Source organism: Brassica napus, chromosome A3 (genome assembly GCF_020379485.1).
Source record: "Brassica napus cultivar Da-Ae chromosome A3, Da-Ae, whole genome shotgun sequence".
Lineage (NCBI taxonomy): Eukaryota > Viridiplantae > Streptophyta > Magnoliopsida > Brassicales > Brassicaceae > Brassica > Brassica napus.
In genome coordinates, this window is record NC_063436.1 from 17,899,701 (window position 1) to 17,925,262 (window position 25,562).

At 32.5% G+C, this 25,562-nt stretch overlaps 2 protein-coding genes and 2 long non-coding RNA genes across 4 annotated transcripts; 3 read left to right on the top strand and 1 right to left on the bottom strand.

Moving 5' to 3' along the window:
* Positions 1-2,312: 2,312 nt before the first annotated feature.
* Positions 2,313-4,911, top strand: LOC106444032 (NAC domain-containing protein 55). Its single transcript, XM_013885566.3, is given in 3 exon segments — positions 2,313-3,831; positions 3,911-4,179; positions 4,286-4,911. Coding segments are annotated over 3 exon segments (900 nt in total). The 5' UTR covers positions 2,313-3,650; the 3' UTR covers positions 4,736-4,911.
* A 2,829-nt stretch (positions 4,912-7,740) lies between these two features.
* LOC125607009 lies at positions 7,741-9,366 on the bottom strand. The gene is made up of 2 exons (XR_007338250.1): positions 8,216-9,366; positions 7,741-8,007 (listed from the first exon to the last, which is right to left on the bottom strand). It is a non-coding gene; the product is annotated as an uncharacterized LOC125607009 (long non-coding RNA).
* Positions 9,367-11,752: 2,386 nt separating this feature from the next.
* Positions 11,753-13,301, top strand: LOC106444034. The gene is made up of 3 exons (XR_001288147.3): positions 11,753-12,199; positions 12,507-12,655; positions 12,962-13,301. It is a non-coding gene; the product is annotated as an uncharacterized LOC106444034 (long non-coding RNA).
* A 4,541-nt stretch (positions 13,302-17,842) lies between these two features.
* Positions 17,843-20,110, top strand: LOC106444035 (NAC transcription factor 56-like). The gene is made up of 3 exons (XM_013885569.3): positions 17,843-18,225; positions 18,479-18,786; positions 19,173-20,110. Exons 1-3 carry the CDS (start codon positions 18,036-18,038, stop codon positions 19,725-19,727), a joined length of 1,053 nt encoding a protein of 350 aa, XP_013741023.2. The 5' UTR covers positions 17,843-18,035; the 3' UTR covers positions 19,728-20,110.
* The last annotated feature ends 5,452 nt before the right edge of the window (positions 20,111-25,562 follow it).

The following is a 25,562-nucleotide window of genomic DNA, read 5'->3' on the forward strand; positions in this document are numbered from 1 at the left end:
TTTATATTCGGTTTGGTTTGTATTCGATTCGGTTTGTATTTCGGTTCGGTTCGGTTTAATCGGATTTCTCTTAGTTTATTTATTGTACAAGAAATCATGTTTTAATACATAAATATAAGGTTGTCATGAAATAATCGTGTTGGACATAATCAAAAATTAAATATGTAAATTCAATTCAATTAAATTAGACTTGGTTTAGGTTTTAATTTTAGGGTTTAAAAGTATACGCTATTGGAAAAAACTAACCATGGATATTATGTAGGCTCAATGACGAATATTACAAAAATTAGACGAAGTGTCATGGAAATCAAATTATATTAGGATTTTCTTCGTGCAAAAGGAAATTAGGTGGGCTTTATCTTAGGATTTTAATATCTTGATATTACTAATATTTTTAATTTAAATAATTATAAAAATATTTCGGTTTATCGGTTCGGTTTGATTTAAACCGAACTGAACTGAACCGTTCGGATTGGAAAAATCTTCAACTGAAAGATTTGAAATGGACTTTGGTTTGGTCCGAATCAGTTTCGGTTCGGTCGGTTCGGTTCGATCGGTTCGGTTCGATTTTTTTGCCCACCCCTAATAAGTAGAAGTGATCGTTTGCTAGAAACTTCTTTCTTCTCTTCCCTTTCGTAATTACGGTGTGGTTAATGAGTCAGATAAAAGTCAAGTCCATTTAGTTCTGTGAGTGATGAATGCGTTTATCTCCTCTATTAATCTTCTTTCTTCTCTTCCCTTCCCTTTATCTCTTCCATCTATCAAACTTTTTTCTTCTCTATTTGCTTGTCTGAGTTTGTCTAGTACTTAAGACATTCAAAAATGGATTCCAATCCATATTTGAATTTAAATTTTGTTGATCTTCTTCAAAGTCAACAAGATAGTGACATAGGTTTAAGTTTAATAAAAAATGTAAAATTTTTAAGATCCCTAAAATAAGAACCTTGCAATGGAGGATGAAAATTATCAAGTTGCTTAGCTAAGTTGCTTACCAAAAAAAAGTTATTAATTACTATTATTATATAACTAAGCAACCTTTTATGAGTTGTTGGGATAATGGTGCTCTTAAACACTCACATGTAAAAGGTGCGATTTGTTCTTGGGACTAATTTTCCGGGACTGGGAGTACATTATGATTTTTTTTTGGTCTTAACATATAATGATCCACATTATGATATATGCATGACTTCATCGCGAAAAAGAAGAACAAATCTTAAAAACAACTTTGACCAACCCTCTCTTTATCATTTGGTGGATCATTAAATGTTTTTTCAACTCCCACATGCACATACATATATGATGAGAAAATCATGAAACAAAAACCACTTAATTTGCTGAAAAGAAAACCTTAACATACAACCTTAAGGTTTTTTTTTTTTTTGCTTTGACAAAGGGATATACATATGAATCTTTAAATTACGTGTATTTTCTCCTTTGACCACAAAGACAATTTGGCACATACCCATTAGAAAAAAGAAAGAATATTCTGTTCGTTTTCAGAATATTATTTATATACTTTTCGTGTTTTGTTATTTCATATAAATGTATCCCGTAAATTGCAGGAATTAATCACGAGTCTTGAACAATAACCTAGTTTTGCTTTCAACGTACAAAATATCGTGGAGTTTGTGTGGATATTAATTCCCTAACATTTGGGAAAACTTTGACAAAAAGAAGAGAAGACACTTTAGGTAAATAATAAAATCATTAGATGCAATTCGGACACACAATATTAAATTAAATAATTAATACTATAATCAACTTTCTTGCATATGTTCAACGAACCCAAATGATCCCATAAATCACGACGCTGTAACTGATTGCAAAACCCCATATAAGGGGTTCTTCTTAATTTTTTAATGCATTTTATTAGGAAAAGTGTATTAAGAGATTAGGATAAGAAACCCATAAATTTAATAGGTCCATTGCAAAGGTTCTTAATTAAGGGTTCTTAAAATTTTTTTTATGAAACTTATTTTTTTAATCAAATAAAACATAGTAAAAAGATAACATTTGAAACATAATATTTTTTAAAAAAACATAAAAACAAAGATTACTAAAATAAACGATAATACTTTGAAAGAAGCATCCGAGTTCAGTTATTGTCGTCTTCACGTCCAAATTTAAGCCATACATGTTCAACCAAATCATCTTTTAGTTGTTGATGCATCTGTCTATCACGAATTCTAGTTCGAACATTCATCATATTGGCGATATTCTAGTTCGAACATTCATCATATTGGGATCCATATCTGAATTTGTCTAAAGGAAGAGAAGAAGCCGTAGTTGAGAGATGGAAGAGAAGAAGAGAAGAAGGAGTTGTTTATAGAGGAGAAAGTTTAACTTTCAACCAATTCGAGTTGACATTCACCTAACTCATTAATCAGACTTAAACCTCTTTCTATCTACCCATTAATCACACCTCAGACAACCAGCCAGATTCACAATGAATATATTGCAGAGAAAAGAGATTCACAATCAATATATTGCAGACATTAATCAGTTTCTATCTAACCATTAATCACACCTAACCACAGTTATTTTTTCAAACTAGCAATCAATTTACGAGAGCAAATTTTATTTTTTACCTGTACGCCAATTGTAGACCTCTGCGTTGAAGAACCTTCAGGTTTCTTCGTGTAGCTTCATTCGTTCATCTAAAGAAACAAAGACAAAGAGACAGAACAAAAAGAATCAGTGATGATCGATCTTAAAATCACCAGACATAATCAACATAATAAACAGAGACACGGACTTAAACAAACACAAGAGACATCATCATCTGTACAATCACGAGCGGAGACATAAAAGGACAAATACATAGCTTTACCTTTTTCGATTTGATTTCCTCGATGCTAGTCACGGGCCGGAGAGCTTCGACGACTGAGAAAGACACGCAGAGTCATCGAGGAGAACAAGAGAGATAAGCGGAGTCGTCGAGGATGGCTAGAGAGACGTGGAGGCGTCGACGAGACCAAGAGAGAGAGAGTCGGAGTCGTGGAGGATCGCGAGACTGGAGTGTCAATCGTCGGCGAGACCGATAGCAAAGCCGAGCCGTCGAGGATCGCAAGAGAGACGACTCGTCGATGAGACCGACAGAGACGACGACTCGTCGAGGAGACCGAGAGAGAAGCAGAGTCGCCGACGAGAACGACGGAGACGACGACTCGTCGAGGAGACCGAAAGAGAAGCAGAGTCGCCGACGACACTGTCGAGGAGAGATCAGCGCCGAGGAGAGATCACCAGAGAGTTTCGATATCGTCGAGGATTCGGGAGAGAAAGAGAGAAGATGATCCGTCAAGAGAGAGAGAGAGAACGATGCAATTGTGACGCGTGTCCCATAAAACCGTCTCCTCTTTTGCTTAATTAAGCGACGTTTCTACCTAATTAATACATTTTTCTTTTTTTTTTAAATCCAAAAACACCTAAAGACGCTGCTTAGAGACCGCGATATTAATGCTCTGATCCATTTGTCATGATAAACTCAAAGTGGGACCCATCTTGTGTCTGCACGTTAACGAAAATCGAACGGCGATGTAGTAATCTCTCTCCCTCTATATATACAAACGCACACACAAGTAGCAGAGCTTCATACCTCTAAATGTGAAAATACTCAAAACATAAAAGAAGAAAGTTCAACGAAATATCAAATGGGTATCCAAGAACTTGACCCGTTAACCCAACTAAGCTTACCACCGGGTTTCCGGTTTTACCCAACGGACGAAGAGCTGATGGTTGAATATCTATGCCGGAAAGCAGCCGGTCACGACTTCTCTCTTCAGCTCATCGCCGAGATCGATCTATACAAATTCGACGCGTGGATTTTACCAAGTACGTTACCCACCCCGGTTATGTTAAAACTAGATATGATCATTGTAACTTATGTACGTGTGTTGTTTGGTTTTTGCAGGTAAGGCGTTATTCGGGGAAAAAGACTGGTATTTCTTCAGCCCGAGAGATAGGAAGTATCCAAACGGGTCGAGACCTAACCGGTGTGCCGGGTCGGGCTACTGGAAAGCCACCGGAACGGATAAGGTTATATCAACGGAGGGAAGAAGAGTAGGTGTCAAGAAAGCTTTGGTGTTTTACGTTGGAAAAGCACCAAAAGGGACCAAGACTAATTGGATCATGCATGAGTACCGTCTCATCGAACCCTCTCGTAGAAATGGAAGCACCAAGGTAACCTCTAAAGTCTAAACTAAATAAAGGTATATAAATTGATTGTATTTATTATAAATTTTGTTTATTCCAAATGATATATAATGATCATTTTCTTTCTATCCAGCTTGATGATTGGGTTTTATGCCGAATATACAAGAAGCAATCAAGCGCACAAAAGGATGTTTAGAATAGTAATTTAATGACCAGAGAATACAGCCATAATGGTTCGTCGACGTCATATTCGTCTCAATACGCTGACGTTTTCGAAGATAAAACCGGGTTTCTTAATTTAGTCAGGGAGCCAAGCTTTGACTGGGTGAATTCTACTGGACACAACTCGGTTCCGGAACTCGGATTGCGTCATAACGTTCCAAGTCTCCGTTACGACGACCTTGGTGGCTATCTTCACGGTGTGAAGACAAGCGAAGAAGGCAATAAGACGCATGAACAAGCTGAGGTGATTCCTCGGTTTAATAACTCGGGCGTGTTGTCTTATGATCAGGGATCCAGTGTTGATCCGGTAAACGGATTCGGACACTCGGGTCAACAACCTAGTGGATTCGGTTTTATGTGATTGTGTGACGTAATAAAATAGTAAAGATAGTTTAATGTGAGTCAGATTAATTAATCAGCTAATATAATATAGAAAATTGGAATTCTTTGGGGTTAGGCGTGCGTTCCACTTGTATATTCGTCATCATTTGTCCTCAAAGATACATTTTTTGCAAACTTTCCAGCTGGATTTTCATTCGTCAGATTGATCAATTGATTATTTATCAAAAATGTTAGGATATTGATATTTGATCTCATCATCCCTTCGCAGTCATTGATGACAAACAATATGTTAACACGATAACACAATAAAACAGTGATCATTTCACTTTGATCGATCGTTTCATTATCGAATCCATCCAGTTGTTTGAGCAGCAGTATCAAACATGAGTTAGGTCGAAATCGTTGATAATGTCTAGCCTAAACCAGAGGTCTACATTTTGTATAAACATATAAGAAAGAACATTTTCGCACCAGATAGTTGTGCATGTATTCGTTTATGTACGACATATACCAAAACGCAATGTTTGAAATAGTCATGTACACCCGTATAAGATTATAAAAATGCTCAAAATTTGTTAGATAAACTCAATAAATATAAATGGATATGTGTATTGTTTAATGGGAAATCGGACAGTGATGGGTTGTAGATTGTCAACATATAACCAAATCTTAAAGATCAGTCGGTTTTTGAGATAAGATTGGACCGTTTGGGGTTTTCGGGAATTGCACGTGTGAGTCAACATGGGCAGCTTGGAATAATTTCTTTCCTAAAATAGTAACTGTTCACAACGTACAAGTTTCAAACATAGCAGCTTTTTACTCGTCTGACCGGATCGTTTTCATAATTCATTATTTTATTAGTTTAGTTATATTTATGAAAACAAAGAATAAGACCATGATTAGTAGAAATTTTTAGGGGTGGGATTACTAACGTAATATAAAAACCGATTATTAACTTTAACAAAAAAAAAAAAAATCGGTTCTTAACATTTTTTTTGTTAAAATTAAGAATTGGTTATTAACTTACGCTAAAAAATTCATCTTTAATTTCTCATTAATCATGGTCTTAGTTACTGATCTAGGGGTGTTTTTTTTAATATATAAAACATATTTTTTTATTTTAAAACCTTAGTCAAAAAACTAAATCTTTATAATTGAAAATGTATGTCATATATTATTTGAAATCATGTTATTATTTTTGATAAATTATATTCTCTTTTTAAACAAATATGATCATTAGATAAACAAATTTACAAAATCAATTCAAATAATATTTAAAGGTTATCCACAAGAATCATGATCATCGGTGAAATCAATATTCTTCTTTTTCATAAAAAATGTTATTTAGACATTTTCTTACACAAAGAATATTATTTTAGAATTCTAATTCAATTTATATTTACTTTAAATTTAACATTAATTTTAAATGAATCTTATATAATTTTATTTATCTCAAATACTAGTATTAATAAAATACGTGTGATAAAATTTAAATTTATTCCATTCATTTTTAAAAAAATTGTGAAAAATGTAAAAATGACACTTTTGTGAAATATGTAGAGTATAATAAATATAGTCAATGCCATATAAGTATTGATAAATACTATATATTTACATATCTATGTACATTTTATTTATCAATTACAATGAAATTTAATAATAAGGCTTTGACTGTTATTTTGGAAGTGCTTTCATTTCTAAAAAGGGAACATATAAATTGTACCATGGCTAATGGACCATCCACGTCTGTTTTTCATTCCGTGGGTTCCATCCCATTCTAACGGTCGGTGTATTAATTTTTTCAAGGCCCGAAAGTTATATTTACTGACTCTGCAATCACCACATGATCTTTTTGCGTGTTTTGGCCTCATTCGCACGGTATTGCGAATCACTTCTCGATAGGTCACCTATTATTTTGCTACTCCAGCCCAAACACACTTAACCCTGAAATTGTAAACATATGTGTGACGGAAAAAGTAAATCAAATCAATTCTCTTAAATCTTTCCATATATCACAACTCGGGATGTTACAATTCACCCTCTATCAAAGAACACAACGTCCTCGTTGCGCTCCACGAAAGGTCTCAGAACGCTTTTTGGGTCAGAACTGAGATGACTAACCTGGCTCTAATACCACTTGTAATACTCCGACCGTCCACTTTCTCGGCCCGTGAACTGCATCCCGTTCCAACAGTCGGTACGTTAATTTTTCTGAGGCACAAAATTCATGTTTATTGACCCTACAATCACCACATGATCTTTTCTCGTGTTTTGGTCTCACTTGCACGGTATCGCGAATCACTTTTCGATAGATCATCCATTATTTCACTATTCCAGCCCAAACACGCTGAATTCTGAAGTTCTAAACGGATGTGTGACGGAAAAAGTAAATCAATTTTAATAATATAAATTATCAAATAAATTCTTTTAATTCTTTCCGTATATCACAACTTTGCATAGATATTTTAATGTAGGTTTTGCTGAACGAAGATCTACGCAACCCACAGGAAGAGCATATATTCTATCCTAAATACATGAAAGTTTTGTGGTCCAAATTCAAGCCGTTTGTTTACGTTAAACTAACCATTCGTTCGACCATTCCACATGTACTATACGTATTTAGTTGGACCAAGACAAAATTTAAACTATGTATTTAGTATTTGTATATGCATTGAACCATGGGCCAAAACTAGGTAGGACTAGTTAGGCTTTTTTATATATGAGACATTAAGTAATATCATTTAATTGAGCTCAACAAACTGATTTGTGTGTGAGTTAACGAACGCTAAATATATTTATTATCGGGAATATTTTACTGGCTATGACCTGAGAGACTAGACTAGTTTATTTGTCAACATATAACAGTTTTATCATTGAGAATAACTTTAGAGAGTGATAAATCTAAAAGCTAAAAAGGTTAAAAGAGATAAGATGATAAGATTACTTGAGATGCCTACATGATATTTAGAGTTCACTTATTATTTTATTATTCTCTACACAAACTTTTTATCTATACCGTAAATCTTTTTTTTTGTTATCTGGTAATTTTATTAAACAACACTACAAGAGAAGACATAGAAAAGGTCCGGACTGCTAAAAACAACACAAAGGCTCAAGATGGCCAAACTTAAAAATACAAGGACGAGACTCAAACATGGGCCCAACCAAGAACGCCCAGAAAGAAAAGACACGTATGCTTCACGTGTACGAAGAAGAGATTGAAAGAAAACATGATTCGAAACGCAGAAACTGCATCCATACCGCCACCGACAAAAGCTTTATGCCGGAACTCTGAAAAACCACAGGAGACCAATCTTATCAAAGCCAGAAAAAATACATGAATAAAACAGAGACAAACGAGCGAACCACCAAATCAATCACTTCAACCGAATCAATCACTTCACCGGATTAAAAACACCCAATCTGAACCACTACGACCTAATCTCTACGGATTGAAAGACGTCGTCGGAAACCTAAGCGTTAAACTACTGGAACCTACCGGGGACATGACCACGATCAAAGAAACCCACCAGCTTCAAAGCATACACATTCATTGCCTAAGCCACATCCATCGGAGAGCGTCAATAGACCAGTCGAGAAATCATCCACAACACCAAGCCACCAAACACAAAGAAACATAACCGTCCCACAGATCGAGAATACTCGGGGGGGGGGGGGGAAGTCGATTACACCCTGAAGAAAATGGTATAAGTCGGAGTCAAAAGCCGGCCGTCTTCACCGAAGAAGAAAGTTATGACGCCAGAGTCTGAAAGAAGCCATCGATGCCAAAAAGGAAAACAATCGCCGAAAACGAGAAGCAAGATACTACTCCGACGGTAACACCGAAAACGCCACCGCCGAAAACCACATCCACCGTAAATCAATATATAAAATTGTAAGATAAACTTATTTATATAAGTTAACTATTGTATTTAATGAAATAACTAGAGTTAACACAACATCAAAAAATTTTTTTAACTAAAGTTAACTATTCAAATAAATCAGTTTTATTGAATATGTATTATGCATACACATGCTTATAAAAACGACTTAAAGTATATGATCAAATTTAATAAATATATATAAATGCTTTTGCATACAAATTTGAGCTATGTATATGCTATCATTAGTAAAGAGTCTACGAACGTTTTGATGAAAAATGAAATTATGTAAAGACATTTCGGATTCTTCTATTCTGCTAAATATCACAAGCCTACAGTAATAATGCAATGTATTATAGTACTTAACAATAATATTTGCGATAAAATACACCAAACCTAGATAACTTTTTCATTGCTACGATTGATTCTATAGTTGTGAGGATGCCACTAAACATATTTAGCTAAGTGGACAGTTGAGGTACTTAATCACTTTCCATATCAAACTTGAAAAAAAAAATTAGAAGAAAGAAAAGTTTCATTACCAGAATGACGTTTTAATCTACTTGAATGATTCTTTTCTAGAGTATCTCCAATGCAAAATTTCATTTTTTCCTCCAAAATGAAATAAAAGTGAAAATAGAGTAAAATTGCTCAAACTCTATTCCATTTTCCACTTTATAATGGAGTGATGAACAAACAAAAAATAGATTACTCCATTTATAAAGTAAATTTCATTATAGAGTAAGATATGGAGTTTGGTTGGAGTATTCCTTACTTCATATTCACTTTTACTCCATTTTAAAACAATTTGAATGATTATTTCATCATGCATAATTAATCATAGCCATTAATATCCTTAAAGCCTATCTCCAACTAAAATTTACGTATGAATTACGCCAAGTTGTACATCCCAGACATAACCAAGTGGTAGTAATCTAATGGTAATTTTTTGGGGCTTAGTGTGTACCCACATCAGTTATGGATTCGTTTTTTTTTGGAAACTAAATTATCACTATTTGGTCAGTCTGGAGTTAGGCTTCGGCCCAATTAGTTTACATGATAGACCGTAACAGATGATTGGTCCACCCCATGACAATAGTCGAAAGATATTCCAAACTCGGATCAGAAAGTATGGTATGCTTTCGTGTTAGTTCACTCTGTAGCATTAAGTACGTTTCTTCCGGAACCGACCAGATTAGCCGATAAGGTTTATAAAAAAAAAAATCTATAAAAACTAAGGATCTCAAATACTACAATATAAATTCATAGTTTGTAAATGCTTAATAGTTTTGTTTGATTATATTTGATGATTTGAAATTTAGTGATGATGAATCATTCAACAGTGAGAAAAAGCTATGTACGAGAAAAATGATATATTTTGTATATCAGTATATGTACATATTTACAATTAAACAATAAAAATGGACAGTGCTGGGATTTTTGGTGCAAACTTTGCCACGCCGGGAACCCTGGACTCACTTCTAGGACTAGACATTGTGTGTTACACAAGATGTCTTTTGTTTTTCATGCTTTGTAAGCAAACTAAACACCACGTGTGCTTTTAAGCATTATACATACATTCATATATATATATATGCTCTTATTGATGGTGACAAAAGACTCATGTTGATTAAACTAATGACGATTTCGACTAAAAATCACTGATTAGTCTCATGCATGATAACTACTTCAATAGAATGTAGAGTGCGTGTGGTGGTGGTGGATGATATGAACTTTGAATTTCCCACAACCGAAGCAGTGGTGGATTAATTTCTTTCTCCTTTCTCCTAGTGGGTGTTGATTACATTAAAATAATCTCCATTTTCCTTGTAAATTCTTCGTTTTAGACATTTAGTATAATTTATTTTGTGAGGATAAAAAATAAAAATTTTAAAAGTTTTTGTTTTGAAAAATAAAAGTCTTAAAAGTTACAGAAATGGTTGAAACGAATATTCTATAGATTTCTACCGATATGGAATAATTGCAAATGCTTTGAATATTTTTATATGAATCCCTAAAGGCCTTATACTTGTTGAGCCGCTTTTTGGCTCACTCTGTAGAAAATAACATATGTAATGTAACGATATTGTAATAAATATACATGAGCAAACATATATATATATATATATAACTCCTAGTGGTCCTTTAACTTGTATATTTTGGTGTTTTCACAAATTTATAAAAATTATTTGTTATCAAACCTAACCTTTAAAATTAATTTTGATAAAGATATCGAAATGAATTAAGTTGATATATAACCTAGAAGTACTAATACTATGTTTTTTAATACCTGCAGAGATTCCAAATATTTTGTAGGTCCAAAGATTAAGCCAACGAAATTTTAGATGACAAAAAAAATCGAACCCAGTAACTCCAGCTTTAACCTTTTAAAAGAACATTATCTAATATTTTATAGTTTTGGGGATCTGATGGTGAGAAATCAAAACTGAAATTCATACAAAAACCATTCCTACGAATCTGATAAATCACTATTGCAGATTAAAAATTAATTAGTATTTGCACACCATAAGTATTTTAGTGGTCCAAAAATATGCATGGTTATAATTATTTTATGTGACTCGCAGGAAAGGAAAAATATAATAAATTACAATAAAGTAATAAATCACATGAAATGTGTCGATTTGTTTCTTTCCCTAATTTCTGTTTTTATTAATTTTTTCTTGTGGTGCGATTATCTCAATAACAAAAGCATGACATATGAAACGTAAAGGTTTTTTTCCCACACCCTCCCCGGACCCCGGCCATCAATATCCACGTCATAAATCTGTTACCTTATGTGGCAATTATTTAGGTCCCACCTTGCCAATTGTTACGCGTAGATATCGTTGATTTACCACTAAGAATTACACGTGTCGGATTTTCAATGGTAAGTTAGCCAGTAACGGTGGCCAGAGAAACAACAAATAAATACCTTAGTTTTTCAAACAGCCTACAAACTGAAATCTTTATATATAAAGAACAGTTTACTCCCTCCTGATGATGCCACATAGGATTCCACATCAGAAAGTCGAAGGCCCTGGACGCGACACCTGTCCGCTTCACCAAAACGTGTCGTTTCATTTAATTGCGTACGAAATTGATATGGGCTTTAGCTACAATTTGGAAGTGGACTTTGTAAAAAGCCATTTGGGCTCATAAAACAAAACTAATAGACATGGACGTTCTCAACATCGTCTTCTCCGCTTTCTCTTAAGGTTCTTTGTATCCTGAAGATAAGATTAGGTCTAACTCCAATGGAGGTTGTACGAGGTCGTATGTCTCAAAAATTCGTTTGGAATCACTGTGTCGTTTTCGTTGATGACGTTTCGTTCCTGATTCATCGCCTCTCTTACGTTATATAATTAAGTGTTCATCGCTATGAACATCGTTCTTTACTCCTTGGACCCACTCACCCACGATTCGTCATTCAATACTTCTCTTCTCCCTTCTAGGTACCTATAAAAAAGTGTGTCTTCTTCTCATAAACATCATCCTCACCAATCCAACTTCGCGATTTTAAATGTGCCTGTATTAAACCGCTCCGGAACCATCGAATCCATTGGCAAGGCAAGTCCATCTCTCGCTGGAAATTTGGAAACCAGGTAGGTATTACTGAGATTATGTCACTCATCTGTATTAAGTTCCCTTGAGATATTTTGCTTTTGAAAAAAAAAATGGTTCCATTATATAAGATTGATGTGAAATATGCTGCCCAGTTCTCATGTTCATGTTCTTATTAACTTCGAATTCGGTGATACAACGATTGAGTTAATGTTAGAGAGGTTTCTGGTTGTAATTTGTTTTCATCTGTTTAGTTGTTGATCAATCTTATTCCAGTGTGTGTTTGATTGCCTTTAAACCCTCTATTTAGGCTTAGATTAAAGTCTTCTGTAACTTTGTTTTTCTTAGGATCGTGCTCTTTTTTTTGGAGGAGGATACACAGAAAAGGCTATTGTAAAACCTTCAAATCCCCGGCCGGTGTCCTTCCAAAAGGTATAGCGGCTTTCCCTGAAGTGGAGCTTGGTTTCCTTGGAGTAGAACCAGGCTTCTGAATTCACGTAAGTTTGCTTCTTCTGCTTTTGTTTCATTCTAGCTCAGTTTTGTCCTCAGTGATGATCCTTTTTATTAAAATCTCTTGCTTACTTTAAGCTTATTTGATATTTTTTCCGCTACAAATCTCTCTGCAGCTAGCTAATTTTCCTAGATATCCAGTTATAGTTCTTGGCCCAACTATTGGTGAAAGAGAATAAGTAGATCGGGTAGGAAACGTATTTGAATTAGGATTCCACTGAAGAAGATATTCAATATCTTAATGGAAACGAAAACGTTTGGAATGCAGTTTTTTAATTTATGTCTGGCACTAGGTTATGATGATGCGGACGGTGAGCATCCGAAACCTACACAGTACTCGGCAGTCAGCAGAAGGTTAGCCTCCAGAAGCAATTACGACGATGATGATGCCACTACGATGGCTTACTATGATGCTAGAAAATCTTTGGAGTAAGACAGAAAGAAAGAAACTTTTCTTTTCTCAAAAAAAAAAAGGTCGCATGTTTTCTAGAAGGCGAGAAACGTCCAATATCTCCACTGTTGAAATGCCTATGTGATTTGATTATCGGCATAATTAATAGGTCACATGTTTTTTAAAAGGCATACAAAGACGTTTCGTGTTGTGTGATTTTATTTTAAAAACGTTGGTCTAAATATTGGAGAGAAGATCCCACATCGGATATATGAAAGGGACTTGAGTAATATATAAAGGGTTAGGGCCAATCCACTAATTGCCAATTGGTTTTGAGTTGGAAGCCCATAATAAACCCGAATCTAACATGGTATCAGAGCCAGGTTATTAGTGGATTGGCCCTAACCTTTTATATATTACTTAATGTCCCATTGATTTTCCAATGTGGGATACATATCCCTTAATACCCCTCCTCGAGATGATGGCTCTTATCGGCCAGAAATCTCGGAACTTTAAGACAGTTATACTCGGTCGAGCGAGTCAATTACGATCTATATACCCGGTCGGGTAGGGTTAATATTAATTAGGGGTTTAACTTATTATGATCTGGGCTCTGATACCATGTTAGATTCGGGTTTATTATGGGCTTCCAACTCAAAACCAATTGGCAATTAGTGGATTGGCCCTAACCCTTTATATATTACTCAAGTCCCTTTCATATATCCGATGTGGGATCTTCTCTCCAATATGTGGGATCTTCTCTCCAATACTAAACCTAAACCCCATGTGATTTGATTATAGAGAATAACAACATAGAATTCAAACTGTTAAGGTTTTTGTATTTTAGCCAAAAATCATTTTTTTTTGTTTTTTCAAAATCTCAAAAGTGAGTAAACTATAAACACTTACTATATTATTTTATATATTTTCAAAATATTGGTTACTGATTAAAACATGAAGATAAATCGTTAATTATTAGTTGCGTAATTTAATATAAAAAGTGAAACATAAATAAAATGTTTTAACTCAATCAAATTATAAATAAGCCTTCAAACAAAAACAAATGACTTGCAAATTGTTAGTCCTGTCATCAAACATTTGTCCAGTTTTAATTACAGTACATAAATATTGAAGAAAAACAATTAATTATATTGCTCCTAACCTTTTTTGTTTCATAATAGGATTTGAAAATATCAAAAGTGACATGTAAAAACAAAAAAATATATACACAATTCTTAAATATAATATTTTAAATTTAATTTGGTATAACATATTATAAACTTAGCAATCACTTGAACTATATGTTGCAGAAATTAAACAGTAGTCTGATTAAAAATTACTGGAGCTTTATTCTACCTTTAGGAACTTAGTTCCATATATATAAACCGGTTTAGAGCCGTAAGTTTAATTTTAATCTTTTTATTTTTCCAAGTTTAGAGATTTTGTTAATTTTTAAAGTGATGGTTTGATCATGACTCCTCTGAAATTATTTTTTGGATCAAATTAACAATTATTTGTATTAAATGCATAAATATTTTTTTTAAAAGAACACTCTTGCATTCGTAATACTAATAATGTAACCCCAAAAAAATGAAAGAGAAAAAAATCATTTTTCTTAAAATCATCCCAAATGACTCCATAATTAACAACATCAAACAAAAAATAATTAACAACATCAAACAAACAAATACAAAAAACATATATAATATTTTCACATAAAAGTTCAAAATTGACAATCTTTCATAACACGACAAAAACATCCTGACAAATAATTTTTTAAGAAAACATGTCTAAAAGAAAAAATCCATCTTACTAATTAAAATATTCAGCTCATCACCTAACAACTTGATACGTCAGAACAACAGGAAAACATTCAGGTTCAACGAAACTAACTCTCTCGAAGATGAGAGAATAGTCGCCTTGGTTCGGTCTTGGTGAGACACCTGAACAAACGCTGGAGTTGCTCTCAGAAACAAGTCTCAAGAATAGAGATCTATGGATAGAGAAATAGACAACCAAAATAAATATACCACATATAATCCCTAATCCAATAAAACCATCCACCTAATCCATAGCTTAAAACATAAACCATTATATTAAAATTTAATATTAAAATTTAAAAAATTTGTATGTAAAACATCCAAAAATTGTTAGTTTATATGGTAAAAATAGTTTGTGCACCCTCAATTTCTAAGGTTCAATCCTTTTCAAATGCAATTTTATTATTTAATCATTAATAGTGCACCCATCATTTTAATTGTCAGATTCGCCTCTGATTGTTCGTGTCGACCTCGTATACACGCAGAGAAAATATTGATTAATCAAGCCATAAATGACCAACTAGCCTCAATTATATTAAAATTTAAAAAATTTGTATGTAAAACATCCAAAAATTGTTAGTTTATATGGTAAAAATAGTTTGTGCACCCTCAATTTCTAAGGTTCAATTCTTTTCAAATGCAATTTTATTATCAATACTATTAAAAGGGAAGAAGTCTTAAAAAATCTACCTATCAAAGTTGTTTGGACCCTTTTATTTAACTCATTATTTTTTGGTATTACCTTAAACTTAGACTAACAATATGTTATCATATATTTCTCTAACAATAATTTATTCAATTCCATTATTTATTCAAATATCACTCCTAAATCTTACTCATTACTATTACTATATTTACCATTTTGACTTTTAATTGTAAAAGCATTGAAATTAATGTTTTATATTATCACTTTTATCATATAATATATAATTTAAAGCAAGAAAAGTTACACAACATATATGTGTACATTTTAACTTCCTCTTTCTTTTATAACAACGTAATCATATCATATATAAATTTTTCCACTAAAATCTCATATTATATACTAAACTTTCAATCGTCTATATTTTGATAGATATTTTCATATTTAAAAATGAGTTTTCTAAAAATATTTCATCAACCATGTTTTTGTACAATAACGTTAAGAATCTATATCAAAAGGTTGTTGGACCCGATATGGATGTAATGGGTCCACATCTGTTCGGGTATTTAGGATCCTAAAAAGATTCGAAAAATCTGAAAAATATCTGAAACACGAAAATTACTTGAAACTCCAAACAAATACCCAAAAAATTCAAATACCTAAAAATTCAAAATCTTATTCAAAATCTGACACTGAACTGAAAATACACAAAATTTTATCCAAATACACATTTTTTTTTTAATATGAAAATTTACTTGAAATCAAAAACTATAATCGTAAACCAAAAACCTAAAAAAAATATCCATAATGCCGGAAATATATTCGAAATATCTAAATATATCTAATAAACACAACATATTTATGATCGGGTCTAGGGTAGGACCAGACTCAAACAAAGACATGTGGGTCCAAAAAAACCCCACTAGGTTATCTTCTCTCGATATGAACTAAACCTATATTTCTGGGTCGGTTAGGTTTGTTTTTTTGATCCGGATATAATTTCCATGCCTAAAAAAACTTACGTAAAAGTGTACATATAAAATATCAAATAAACTAATTCATAGATTATATAACTGTTAAAAAATATATTTTTTGATATAATAAAACTTTGTATTATAATATAATCCAAAAAACTCGCGCTTTTCAAGCGCGGATCAAAATCTAGTTTAATCATTAATAGTGCACCCATCATTTTAATTGTCAGATTCGCCTCTGATTGTTCGTGTCGACCTCGTATACACGCAGAGAAAATATTGATTAATCAAGCCATAAATGACTAACTAGCCCTCATTCAATTTGGTTAATCTAGTAATTACATAGTCTCGACATGATTAGTCAGGCTTTGTATATGTGTCGCATTGTCGCCACATATAATCCTCTAATGCAAGTAAGTCACACTAAAACGGGCTGAAATAGGGGGAACTTAATACTTTTTAATTTGCCCTGATTCACATTAGTAATTGATTATGTTATCAATAATGAATTGGTTCGATAGTTTAAACTTATGACTTACGTATAAATTTTTGAAGATCAATATTTAAATTGGCTATAGATTGTGATTACTTACACCATCAGTTATCATAGACTTATGAAGTTTTTATAGTTGCTAATAAATCGTTTTCTGGATTTCGAATCCATATATTACGTTGTAAAAACATTAATTAATCATCAATTAAACTATTGGATTAAAGAGCTGAGCTTATTACCCGTGTTTCATATTTCTTATCCATCTAGACACAAAATCTAATATATATAGAAACTCTATAAATTAATATTTGATATATTAATAAACATGGTAAATTAATATATTTTTTGAATCTCGATTTAGACGGTTCAAAATATGACATTAAATAATAAAATCATAACTTTTCGAAAATCCTATGTAAATATATAATCCCACTAAAATCATAAATTAATAATTTATACATATATAATTTATGTAAATACAAAAAATATATTGTTTATTTTATATTCACAACATAATTTATTTATTTTTCTTAACATTTCAATATACTCTAATAATATTTAATAAAATTATATCCAAAATAATACTTAAATTTTATGAAACATATTTTACATACACCAAATAATATAATAATAATATATTTTTAAAAAATTAATTAATTTATATACGGTAAAATCTATTTTTTTTTTAAATTAGTAATTTTATAAATTAATAAAATACTATAGTCCCAACGTTATCGGTTTATAGAGTTTTTACTGTATATACTAAAATAAAAGTTTCCAGACAAATTACAAACTTTAAATTTCTGCGGGTGTATATATACAATGTACGAAAAAGCAGCGGATTAAAAACCATAAAATGGCGTTTCTAGTATAAGCCCATTTAATAGAACGGTAACGCTCAGATAAACATTTTTCAGGAAACCTCTCCAAAAAACAAAAAAAAAATATATCTAAGAACCGAAAAAAAGTAATAATCTCAGAGTAATATGATATGAACTTATCCTACAGGAACAACCAAAACCTCCGATCAGGGTGCTAGATTATCAATGAAGATTACCGATTCTCCCGGTGGTTCTCCGCCGCCGCAACCTAACCTTCCTCCTGGCTTCCGTTTCCACCCTACCGACGAAGAGCTCGTGGTTCACTACCTCAAACGCAAAGTCGCCTCCGCTCCTTTACCTGTCGCCATCATCGCCGAAGTTGATCTCTATAAGTTCGATCCATGGGAACTTCCCGGTACGTACCATCTCATAATCGGCATCCAAGTTTTTACGTCTTTTTTTATATGAATTTTTGTTAGTTTTTTTTTTCCTTTTCCCTTTTTTTATTTAAACTGGTTTATTATGTTATTACAACTCATAAAACATGTAGAGTTGTTTCTTTTTTGATGTTACCAAGGCTATCATGTAAAATTGTTAGTTGTTAAATCTTCTATGTAATTTCTTCACGAATTCATTTCTTGATTTTCTTTTGTTTGTGTTTGTTGCAGCAAAGGCATCTTTTGGAGAGCAGGAATGGTATTTCTTCAGTCCCAGAGATCGGAAGTATCCTAACGGAGCGAGGCCGAACAGAGCGGCGACGTCAGGATACTGGAAGGCGACGGGGACTGATAAACCGGTGCTTGCCTCGGATGGGAAGCTGAAGGTGGGCGTGAAGAAGGCACTCGTTTTCTACAGTGGGAAACCTCCAAAAGGCGTCAAAAGCGATTGGATCATGCATGAGTATCGTCTCATCGACAACAAACCTAATAACAGACCACCAGGATGTGACTTCGGCAACAAGAGAAACTCCCTCCGGGTATGTAATAACATACTAGTAACTAAGATCGGCTTAAGAATTTTTGGGGCTTCAAAAAAAAAATGGTATCTTTCAACAAAATTTGTTTACCTAGTTGAAAATTAGAGTTCTTAACATAATTTTATAAAATTATTTGTATGAGATTTGTAAAGATTAATGTAGTTTTGAAAATATATATAACCAATTTGCGTTAATGGTATATCTCTTTCTAAATATATGTTTGTCAAAAAAAAACAAATTATTTTTAACATAAGAATTTCTAAATTTTGATTTTTAATATCATGGGGGCACTCTACTTAAGCCGCCGGCCATGCTAATAACTTTCTTGATTCAGCATATCGTTATATATGCGTTTTTGTTTGATTTTGGATGTTCCTTTATGTTAGCTTGATGATTGGGTGTTATGTCGAATCTACAAGAAGAACAACGCAAGTCGACATGTTTATAACGATAAGGATCCCGATATGTTTGATTACATCTTCAGAAAAAATCCTCCCTCGTTATCAAGTGGACTCCACCACAACGTCTCTAGGTCAATGAATATCTTCCCGGGAAAATTCTCCGGTGATTACGGGATTTTCTCCTACGGCGATCCCGGTTTGTACGACGGAAGCGGCATGGTCTGCAGCAACGGAGCCGGTTCAGTCAATATCAATGTTTCTAATGGTAATCCTAATGGTTTGAATCCTGCTTCTTCCTCTGGGCCCATGATGATGATGGCGAATCTGAAACGAGCTCTTTGGCCTGTAGCTGAGGAAGAGCAGGATGCATCTCCGAGCAAACGGTTTCACGGCGTAGGAGGTGGAGACTGTTTGAACATGCCTTCTTCCGTGATGGAGGAAACTCCTCCACTGATGCAGCAAGGTGGTGTGTTAGGGGATGATGGATTATTCAGAACGACTTCGTACCAACTTCATGGTTTAAACTGGTACTCTTCTTAAGAAAACGGTTTGTGTTTCGCCGTGTGCGAAATTTACCGCTCATTTGCATCATATAGTTTGAGATTAGTGTATATGTTTTGGGTTAATGAATAGGTCATAGGGGTTAGAGAAAGAGGTTTAGAGAGGGGGACAAGTGAGGCATAGATCATATTCAAACATAAGATTATTTAAAATATACAATCTTTCTTAATTTAAATGTTGTGTAAGAAAATTATACATGCTTAGATGTTCATAAATAGTTCGTATTATTGTATAGATGAATATAGTCCACCCTATCAATTATATTTTGAGTGTGTATTTTATTGTAACTGTGTAATTAAAGAAATGGTAAACAAACAGATGTGTAACTGTGTAATTTTATACATAATCAAAATATTTACATATTCATCTTGCTCTAACTTTAGTAATTGTTTACTACCTATAATTAATAATATGATTTCAACAAATAACCCCCTAATCAAGAGTGTTTCCAGATATGTTCAGGTGCGGGTGTCATTTTACCCACACATTTTTATGTTTGTCCTACCGGCTCAGTGCTTGGATTTTGATTAGACGTCGCCAAATATTATTAACCGTATGTCATACAATTATACTACAAGCATATAGAATGAATCACTTTAAGGCGGATTTTTTACTTAGTAAAAGCCCAGAAAGGTCGTGATTGATCAAAGATTTTGATGTAAAGCTTTTCTATAAATGCTGATATGCATTAAGTATTTTTTGGACATGTTTTTGACATCTCTATCTCGCCATTATGTTTTGAGTTCTTTTAAAATTATGACCTACCTATGGGGAGTAAATATATCTACTTCATTTAAAAAGATCTAACTCACCTAGGGCACATGTACAATGTTTTCTTTTGAAAAAAGCACATGTACAATGTTCTTAAGATCTTTCGACGTTTAATGCATTCGAAACCTTAGATATAATTAATATACACTTTAGTGTTGTTGTTCATAAGAATAGAACCACTCTCCTTTGAAATTGAAATCGGAGTATAGTAATAGTTTATTTTGATGATCGGACCTCAGTTTAGATGTGTCTGCCACCTGACAATCGTATGAAATTTTGTTTGTTATGATATAAATCTGACGTAGCTAGCGAACCAAAGCTGGTGCATGCAGCTGCTAAGTTCGATGAGTCGCAGCAACGGTGTTCTCATGGCAACGGGAGAAAAACTTTCGGGTAATTAAGTACTAAACAAAAATACCACTGGAAGAAGATATCGCCCACATGGCTACATGTCATGACTTGAGTCGTCAATATCTAATGAATACAAAATATCAGTTCATTTCACTACAAGAAACAACTTTCCGGCCAAATTCGTTGGAAAGTCATCGGAAAGTCAGATCTATATCGTCAGAAATTTTAATTTGGTCGAAAATCGTTGCAAATGTCCGATTGCTAACTAACGATTTTTTTTTGGGTTCAGACGTCCCGTTTGTCCGTCGGATAAAAATTTATTGCAGTTCAATCACTTTAGAAAATAATGACATTTAACTAACAAATTATAACTAAAAATCAACGTTTTTATATGTGGAAGTAATTGGTGCCACTTCGAATTTTTCAAATTATCGCAAAAAGAAATTCACAATAAACATACAATTCGTATACATAATTGTTATATGATATATGCTTTTAAAAAATTAGTCAAAAGTTGTATTGATAAAAATATAAAAATTGTTATATTTTCTTTAAATTTTCTGAATTAGTCGTCTACGAATTTCAGAAAGTAAATTTAAAATTTAAGAAATTGGATATTTTTGAAAGGAGAATGAAAATATATGAAAACATACACGTTCTAAAAGAAACTAGAAACCATGGATAGCGATGGACCATAGACTTCTACATCAACAAAAGGAATCATTATCTTTAACCAAGATATTAAATACGCCTTTAATTGCATTCTCTTCTATATAATAGGTTACAGGTACAAAACACCTTTCAGAAATTTGAAATCATTAGCCCTTACTTTTCATACCCATTTGTTATTTACATTTCAGAAAATACATCGTTCATGCTCAATCAATTCCTTGAAATATCTTGTTCCCAAAGGAAATCATGCGTAATTTCTTTTTTTTTTCACCTCAGACAATGTTATAAGAAAATGGACTGTAGAAGAAAGATTTAATTTGTATAATTAAATACAATTAGCAAAGTAATAAAACAAAGCGATTGAAATGATATATAGAAAGGTGGAAAAGTGAGAGGCAAGGAAAATGCACAATGCAGATCGACGACAGCTATTCATAGAAAACCACAACAGCTGTTACATACGTGGAGAGATTAACCTAAAACCAGTAGATACATTATTCTTCTGGTCACAAAATTTATTTTTATTATAGTTGGTTTACTTTGAAAATATTTGTAAACAACAGAAAAGGTGAAATAAAAAAAGAACTTAAGTGGTGCACTAAGTTAGTAGTGCAATTGACTTATCACATAAACACAACTATGTTATTCCATTACTGCCACACACAAAAACAAACATACATGTGTGGATTAGAAGTTTTTGTCGTGGAGTAGAGATTTTAAACACAAAGAAAAAAAGTAAGGAGAAAATATTAATGAAGGTAAATAAGGGCTGGTTGGTAGAGAGGAAGTGCAAGGATGAAATATTGACAGATCGGGGAAGATGAACAAACGCTGTCTTCAACTCTCTATTGGCTACATGACGATCTTTTGATTTTGATAGGAGTGAATTTTTAGAAACCCTCCAAAATATATTTAATAGAATCATTTATTATTGTATTTAGGAGGATAATAAACTCTTTTTCACAATTTCAGTTATATATTGAGTCAGCATTACAACATGATGAGATTCATAGACGTCTTGCAACAAGCAACTGAATTCAAGATTATGACATTATACTACATCTAATTATCTGTATTTTTTTTTTCTGTTATTTTGTTGGAGTGGTGCGTACATTTCTCTTATCGTATAGGTAGAAGAGGGATTGGTAAAGATAAGAGTATTCATCTGAGTTTTCACTGTGCGCCATTGCAACAACCCATCCTTCCGATATCAAAATGCAAAAGGAAAAGACATCGTTGTGTCTGAGTTCAAACCCAACTAGCATATTACTGAGAAAAACTATTGAATAATTTTCGTGATAATAAACTATTGAATAGTTTGTATTTTGTTACTTTTTTAGATCCTTGACAGAATGAGGGAGAAGAGATACCCAACAGGCCAACATATTCTTAAAGGATCGGTTGCATTTTTGGGCTTTATCTTCCTCTCGTACCTCAACACGGTTTCTACACGAATATAGGACCAGCTTCCTCAACTGCACTATCACAATCTTCTTTAGTGATAAACCAATCGCTGAAGCTCATCATATGCTTGTTCATCCAATCTCATACTCAGTTTTTTTTTGTTTCACCGTTTCTATTGTACATTTTCCTTTTGGTGAGATATAAAATTTACATTTCAAAACAAAAACTTCTTATGTATTTCTTGTCTATGCATACCGATTCCTATCTTTAAACGCTTTTGGTAGGCCGAGAAACAGAAAACACGCTATTGGTAGAAGTGAAGTTGGGTCAAATGGACAGAAACCTAAATATTTTTCCAACGTGGGACATAAGCAAGTTACTGTACATGTCTACATGATAAAGAAAAGAAAGTTTTTTTTTGGTCAAACATCATCAATAATAAATTAACAATGCTGTAATTAATGAAGATGTCTATATAAATCAACCCTTCCTTTATACGTATTTACTTTTCTGTACGATTTATAATGTACATTTCTTCCAACTTATTAATGCCTCATAAACTCTGGTATAGTGCTATTTATTTTGTATAAGTAGCCGTGTTTCTACTTTCTATGTTCAACTTGTTCAAAATATGGTGGAAACTGCTAACGGACGGCAAACTTTAGCTACTGAATTTTGTAAAACATCGATTTCAAAAAAAAAACTAATCATTCAATTTTGTTGTTGTTGTTGTGTATACAACTTAAGTCTTTAGGGATGTGTATATAAACGTTTTCTACTATTGGCTTAGTTTAATTACACGACAAAAGAATGGCTCCATAAATTTCTTTTTTTTTTAAATCAGGAACTGCGTTACTTCGTATTGGGTTCTATGATAATCTTATTTTCTGCTATAGACTATTACGCCAAGTTCACATGTATTATATAATGGTTGTTCTTGACAAAAAAGGTTATATATAATGGTTGTTCTCTATAGAATACTTTTCTTAATAAAGATATAAGTTATGTAATCAAAACGTAAACCGCAGAAACGGGACATGTGTCGGCAGATTCAATAAACTAGCGAATTCAAAGTCCAGCCAAGCTCTAGTATATACGCTGTTCATTTTTTTTCTTCTGTTTAAATACGTGTTAGTAAGATAAGAATATGCAGGAAATATGTAACATATCTTAGCAATATAAATGTGTTTTCTCCTTAATATCCGACGACTATTCGTATAATAAAAATAATACTTTCACTTTAAAAATTATTTGTTCGATTATAGAGACTAACGATCCGCTAAACACTTATGCCCTTTTATAAGCGTGTTGCTCATTTGTCGGACAATTTAAAATTTATATTATAGTTTTCGAGACGAATAAAAAGTTCTTAATGTTTTACTCTTTAGTGAGGTTGGGAGAATGATAGATATTTATTGAAGATAATCTTGTTGAAGATATAGAAAACTAAAACTTTTATATTTAAAATATTTCTACGGCTTATTAATACTGATCCAAATTTTTAATAATTTAATTTAATATTAAAGAAACTGAATCATTATATTTATCTATATATGCCTCTCTTTTTTCTAACACCATACTCTAATGGTTACCTGAATTTTATACTTCCTATACTGACAATATTAACAATAAAAAAGCGTTTGCGATTTCGTAATTTTGTTTAAAGTTTACGCTGCTTATCGACGTGGGAACATACTTGTAATTTTATTTTTATTTGGTCGTCTATTTAATCAAAATTATACCTCCCTGATCTTCTTTTTTGGGAAGATACGTATTCTTTATATAAGGGCTTTGGAACATAGTTATGACTTATGACATTTGAGACTTGTAATATTGTATTAAGTAACCGAAAACATAAGCAAAAAAAATATTAATCGCGTAGATAATAACCTAGCGTAGAAGAAACATGTGACAGATCACACAATCACTATGCATGTTTTCCAATCAAAACTCGAAAAGAGTGAACATGGATTTTTTATTAATATATACTTTGAGAAAAGTTATATTCTTTCTTTTCCTAAAATATATAATGTTTTAAAGAATTTTGATGTTCTAATATATAAAATATTTTTTATTTTTTAAATAATTTTTTATTTTATTAAAAGTTGTGTAATCAATTATATTTGATAATCTATTTTGTAATTAGTTGAATAACATTAATTTATATTCTTCCTGTTCCTAAATGTAAAATGTCTTAGGTAAAATACAGTTATTAAGAAAATCAATTTTCATCTGAAATGTATTATTAAAATTATAAATTAAAAATAATTGAACCAATTACAAAATAGAACTATTAAATTTGATTGTTTACACATGTTTTGATAAAGTTAAAACTACCTAAAAATATGAGAACATCTTACATATTGAAACATAAAAGTATTATAAACATCTTATATTTAGAAACTGAATGAGTAGCTTTAGTGATGTTTTATAGACAAAAAAGACATTGTGTTTTTACCAACATATCTTATATTTAGAAACGGATGCAATATATACTAGAAGCATTATTTGGCAACTGATTTTTAATTAGACGATCTGAACTTTCAAGTTGAGTTTCATTATATCTGATTGGGAAAATAAAGCATCATGGTCTAAGAAACAAAATTCACAAACATC

Excerpts from the sequence above, each read along its gene's own strand:
- LOC106444035 (XM_013885569.3), top strand. The coding sequence starts at position 18,036 with ATGAAGATTACCGATTCTCCCGGTGGTTCTCCGCCGCCGCAACCTAAC. Across the intron at positions 18,226-18,478 it reads CGATCCATGGGAACTTCCCG|CAAAGGCATCTTTTGGAGAG; the intron begins GTACGTACCATC and ends TGTTTGTTGCAG. Across the intron at positions 18,787-19,172 it reads ACAAGAGAAACTCCCTCCGG|CTTGATGATTGGGTGTTATG; the intron begins GTATGTAATAAC and ends CCTTTATGTTAG.